At 33.3% G+C, this 6,355-nt stretch overlaps 1 protein-coding gene across 1 annotated transcript; it reads left to right on the plus strand.

Moving 5' to 3' along the window:
• The first annotated feature begins 603 nt into the window (after positions 1-603).
• On the plus strand, positions 604-5,589 carry LOC100795803 (aspartic proteinase 36). The gene is made up of 10 exons (XM_003550560.5): positions 604-1,179; positions 1,428-1,557; positions 1,926-2,176; positions 2,276-2,503; positions 3,204-3,366; positions 3,527-3,600; positions 3,737-3,833; positions 4,387-4,453; positions 4,855-4,926; positions 5,140-5,589. The coding sequence occupies exons 1-10, from the start codon at positions 962-964 to the stop codon at positions 5,310-5,312; spliced, it is 1,473 nt and encodes a 490-aa protein (XP_003550608.1). The 5' UTR covers positions 604-961; the 3' UTR covers positions 5,313-5,589.
• Positions 5,590-6,355: the final 766 nt, after the last annotated feature.

Genomic DNA, 6,355 nt, shown 5'->3' on the forward strand with positions numbered 1-6,355 from the left:
ATAAAAATATCAATTTTGATCACTTAAGCCAAAAATAACTATTAAATAAATATTTCTAAAGATATTTTTGTAAAACTTTATGTTTATTGTATAAGATAGACGTATCAATTATTTTTTATTGTGTTTTTTTAGTTTATTTTAATATTACTAACTAATTTTCTCATTATTTTAATTAACGAACATAACAAAAAAATATCAACAACACATAAATTTAACTATAAAAGTACATACAAAGTGATTAAAAAATTATACTCTAATTTTATTCAATTTTTTTATTTTTCTTTATTTATATATTTTTTCTTTTATAAAATAAAACCAAAATTATAAAATTTAATTTAATAAATAAGTAATTTTAAAATTAATTAAAAAAATTATATAATATAATATTTATATTTTATAATATTTTAAACTAAAAAAAGAAAAAATCTCAAATAGTATATATTGAAAATTAAATGGGAAAGTAGTATATATTAGGAAAAAGTTACATTGAAAAAAAAACCTAACATGTTACGGTTAGTTATCATCAAAGATGAAGAAATTCCGTTAGCTTCCGTTGAATTAACCAAACAAAACCATTAATAATAATAAAAAAAATGATAGAAGACAGAGAAAGGGAATGACAACTTTACGTAATCCATAGTTGAAAGTCGAAAATTCTCTGTTGTCTTCGAACTTACCTCTAAAACTTCTCTTCTCTGTCCCAAACAAACTTCATTACAAACACATTCGTTCCTCTCTCTCTTCTTCAATTTCGATGAACAACAACAACATCCTCGTCCTCCTCAACCTGTACCTTATTATTCATACCCTCTTGTCTCGCGCGCATTAGTGTCTCAAATCTCAATTCCAATTCCCTTTCCTCTTCTTTCGGACACACTCACACACACATACGTACATATATACGTTAACACGTACGTAAGTTATATACAGTAAAAAAAATAATCAGGATATATACGACACAATGGGGGCTGCTTTTGTTATCTCCGTCTTGATGTTTGCCGCGTTAGCTGGCGGATCTCCGGCGAGTCTGACTTTGGAGAGAGCGTTTCCGACGAATCACACAGTGGAGCTGAGTCAGCTGAGAGCTCGTGACGCGTTGAGGCATCGCAGAATGTTGCAGTCTTCAAACGGCGTCGTCGATTTCTCCGTTCAAGGCACCTTCGATCCCTTCCAAGTCGGGTAAATTATTCTGTCGGTCGGTTCCTCCGTTTTTCACTTTTCACCTTTTTTCTTTTTTTGGTTTCGTGTACTTCAATCAATTTCTAAGGCTTTAATTTCGATATGTCTTGGATTCTGAATAAGAACTTTTCTGTTAATAGCGTTTTGATGTGTTATTTTCTTTTTGATTAATTTATGGCCTTCCGTTAAATTATACAATTAATTTTTTTATTTGTGTTTTAAATTTTGGAATTAATGACTTATTGCAGGCTCTACTATACAAAAGTGCAGTTGGGTACTCCTCCAGTGGAATTTAATGTGCAGATTGACACTGGCAGTGATGTTCTCTGGGTTAGTTGTAACTCCTGCAGTGGTTGTCCTCAAACAAGTGGGCTTCAGGTAAATGCATTTTTTCTCTATTTTCTAAGGCCCTGTTTGAATAAATTTCTGAATAAAAACTTATTGGAAAATAAATAAGAAGGTAAAGTGAATAAAGTTTCTTTGATAAGTTAAATTTAGTTTTATGTAAGCTAATTTATAAAAGCTCTCTCATTTAGCTTTTTGTTAATCTTAACTTCTACATAAGCTAATTTTAACTTATGGCAGAAGCTTAATTCATTTTGCATTTTTATTTTCTTCATCTGTAAGTACTTATTGAGAAGGTTTATCCAAACATGGCCTAATTTGATGTTCTGTTTGTAGAATAGTAAGGTCAAGAATATGCCCCCAGAGTTTGTGAATGTTGTGGTTGTTGGATTTTGTTACAGATTCAGCTAAATTTTTTTGACCCCGGGAGTTCATCAACATCTTCAATGATCGCTTGTTCTGACCAAAGGTGCAATAATGGAATACAATCATCAGATGCCACATGTTCCAGCCAGAACAACCAGTGCTCCTACACTTTCCAGTATGGAGATGGGAGTGGGACATCAGGCTATTATGTGTCAGATATGATGCATTTGAACACCATTTTTGAGGGATCCGTGACCACGAATTCTACTGCACCTGTAGTTTTTGGGTGAGTTTTCATGAGCCTGAAATGGTTGAATTTCATTCCTGTTTTTTCATGTTTGTTGTTGGTTTAATCTTGGAAAGCATTGGTTTTTGAATGGAGCAGTTGTAGCAACCAGCAAACTGGGGACTTGACAAAGTCTGATAGAGCAGTTGATGGGATATTTGGATTTGGGCAACAGGAAATGTCTGTCATTTCTCAACTTTCCTCACAAGGAATTGCTCCAAGAGTATTCTCACATTGTCTGAAAGGAGATAGTAGTGGTGGGGGCATATTGGTTCTTGGTGAGATTGTGGAGCCAAACATAGTCTACACTTCACTTGTTCCAGCACAGTAAGTTCCTTTCATCAGAATAAAACCTATGCTTTTTTTAGTGTTTGCTAAATAATAAATGCTTGATGGGGGTAACTTGAATTATTTGGTAAAGTAGTGAGTGAATGTAGGTTTGTGCCTTTGTTCTTAGGGGCCTAATAAAATGTTTGCATGTAAGTTTCAGCCCTACCGATTGATGGCAATTATTTAATACTGAAAGTTGTTCCAGGCTTCTAATTATTCATCTAAGCAAGATGTTAAAATAAAGTTTCTGTCTGTCAATGTTGGATGTTGAAATCACTTTCTAGCATATATGTTCGAAATGTGATTGTAAGTATGAAACTATGGACGAAGATATTTCTTTGGCACCAATTTACAGCCATGAAACTATGGATGATACGTTAGTGCTTTGAGCGAGGTAAATGATAAATATAATTTAGTCAGTAGTTAATTAGGTGGTCCTTAACTCCCATCTATCAGAAAAAGGTTAAGCCTGAAAGAAGTTGAAATCAGCCCTTAGTAAGTACCCAAAAGGAAATATATTCTACCATAAACCAGAGTAAGATGTACATTCAAAGTTTTATATAGAAGTTGGATAAGGAATTGGAGAATTTAAACACGTTATTGACAAATGACAATAGGTATCTGTAATTAAGTGGCTTGAAAGAATGTCACTCTATAGAAGTGTTTAGACTAACTGCTTTCTTTGCAAATATTTCAGGCCTCATTACAATTTAAATCTACAGAGCATCGCTGTCAATGGCCAGACATTGCAAATTGATTCATCAGTTTTTGCAACATCAAACAGCAGAGGTACCATTGTTGATTCTGGAACAACTTTGGCGTACCTTGCGGAAGAGGCTTATGATCCCTTTGTCTCTGCGGTGAGTTTTGTTTAGGTAATTTAATGTTATTCAATTTATCAACAGTATATGTTGATGTGATGCTTAATGTCATACATTAATTAGAAATCATTGCACGCTTTTTGCTAGGTTGGAGGTTTATCAAATATTAATGGAAAAATGCTTTTTTTCATTAATGCAGATTACAGCTTCAATTCCACAATCTGTACACACTGTTGTTTCCAGGGGAAATCAGTGTTATTTAATCACATCCAGGTTAGGCTGAACATTTAATGCCTCCTTTTTCTGAACCTTTTTTTGCACTCCATCCTCCTTTTGCTAATTGAGTGCTAAAAAATAGATCATCTCGATACTCTCTTTTTCTAACTCCTTTTGTCTGTACTGTGTTTAGTGTCACTGAAGTTTTTCCTCAAGTAAGTCTGAACTTTGCTGGTGGTGCATCTATGATTTTAAGGCCTCAGGACTACCTGATACAGCAGAATTCCATTGTAAGTATTCAAACTTTAATTTTCTGAGGACTAGTCTGGATTCCTAGATTTCCAAAGATATTGATTTTTCAAGTCAAAGTGAGTTGCAATTGACAATGGTTGAAGAATCATTGTCATCAATCTAATTTTTCTCCCTCTCCTTTCCCTTGTTTGTCACATAAAATCTTATTTTGATTTTACTTTTGTTTCAATGGGTGCCTTGTGTGCCTCTATGAAAATTTCCTTGATAACTTCTCATATTTTTGTATAAAACTAAGAATTTCTTATGGCATATGATACTACCAAAATTACCTTCAAGTACAACGAGCTCTTCTTGCATTTCCACTATATTTGGTTAAATATTACCATTCCTTATGTCTTGCTAACTTTCTTTTGAGTGCATTATCAGTAAAAAAAATGACAGAGAACTTTTTCTTCCAATTCTCATTACATGCCATTTTTCAATTGAAATCTGATACCTTAAAGTGTTGGGGATATTTCCGGGTAAATTATTGTCCAATTTTTATATACTCTGTGTGATCTCACTAAATGCTATGGTGAAACCATGTTACAGGGTGGTGCAGCAGTGTGGTGTATTGGCTTTCAGAAAATCCAGGGTCAAGGGATAACAATTCTAGGAGGTATAATACATTAATACCAATTTGAACACAAAGGTCATAATATCCATCTCTTGCATGGTGATGTCTAGCATGGATAAATAGAATAGTTTTTGCATTTGATTGAAGGTCAACTCAAAAGTTTGAAGCTTGAACCTATATTTTGAAACAAAATTGTTATGTTGATTAGATTTTCTGCCCATGCATAGCAAAGTATCATATTATAATGCCCTCCTGTTTTTACCTTCCCTCACCTTCATCCTCAAAATTCTCACTACTAGTATCTTTCTACTTTCTACACTCAACCTGCCAAAATATCAATTTCAAATATTTTTTTTTCTTGTACATAAATTATTGTTCATCATCTGTTAGGGATCTTTTCTTCAAGAGCATGATACTAACAACACCACTTTCTGTTGTGGCAGATCTCGTATTAAAAGACAAAATTGTTGTTTATGATCTGGCTGGTCAACGCATTGGATGGGCTAACTATGACTGTAAGTTTCAGCCACACTACCAGAAAGGCGTATATATAGTGGATGCCATAATTTGCTTTTTTTCATGAGGCTCTTAAGTTATTCCTTTTCCACTTAACCAATAATTTTCGTTCTGTTCTTTTGAGCGTAGGACCAGCATAAAATGAGAACCAACTTTGTTCTCTAGTTCTAATTTATCTTTAACACTTGTTCACTTCAAATTCAACAATGTAGGTTCTTTGTCGGTGAATGTCTCTGCAACAACTGGCACTGGCAGAAGTGAATTTGTGAATGCTGGTGAGATAGGTGGAAACATCTCTTTACGTGATGGACTTAAGTTGACAAGGACAGGGTTCTTGGCTTTCTTTGTGCATCTAACGCTAATTTACTGCTTCGGATTCTTATAGCATTTATACATCGTGAGAGATATTCTTTTTCATATGTATATTCTTTTGCCGGTATATATTTGTGTCAATCGGCAAGACCACATTATTAATTTTAATGTTGCTTTTAGCCTCCTTTCTGCACAATAGGCTAGTCCGCTTTAACATCCTGAGGTGATTCTGTTGAACGCCTCATGTACTCATGTAGAATCAGATAATAACTCTTTACTTTTGGCAGCGTTGTAAATTATTTCACAGGATTACTGATTGGAACATGTTATAAAATATAGCTTTTTCTTTCCTTCCCTGGTTTAATTGAGCTTTTTTTATGCTTATAATCAATCTTGCTGCTCATAAAAGCTGATACAGAAAATACAATATTAGCTTCAATGGAACTTTGTAGCCGATCATTACAATTTGGAATCCTAACTTCAATTCCAATTTTCTAGGAAATGAATTGGATAAGAATCATAATTTTTATGTTTGAGACAGAGAATTGATAAATAGAAATACAATTCCAAATTAAATTGGAATTCTATTAAAAGATGCCGATGGGACCAATGGTAATGTTGATCAGAAGACACAGTAAATCAGTAACAGTTACTGGTCATTGGCAACGACATGACATGTCAAGTCAGACTAAAATTATTCTCAGTACCAATGATTGCGACAGTACCTCAATGGCAATGATACACTGTCAAAATTTAGATACAGTTGTTTATGTGTTTCTACTACTCTATTTCAATTATATTTAAAGTTTTATCTGAATAATCTGCATGATAAAAGTTTATATTAAAGGTCAGTATAAATTAATTATCTGAAACTGTTTTGTCCTTTTAAATATATTATTATACAGTAGGTTTTCAGTTCCATGAACTTAAACACAATTAGAATTCCAATACTAATGCACCCACCAAACATGATAAGTGAAATTGGAAAGTTCAAGTACAATTTCAATGGCTCAATCCCAAATGCGAATCCATGAAACAAATGGAACCTAATGGATATTAAATGTTTTAACATCTAATCTGAAGATCTATCCTTAGATAAATGCAATTGACAACTTC

This window comes from Glycine max, chromosome 13 (assembly GCF_000004515.6).
Source record: "Glycine max cultivar Williams 82 chromosome 13, Glycine_max_v4.0, whole genome shotgun sequence".
Classification (NCBI taxonomy): domain Eukaryota; kingdom Viridiplantae; phylum Streptophyta; class Magnoliopsida; order Fabales; family Fabaceae; genus Glycine; species Glycine max.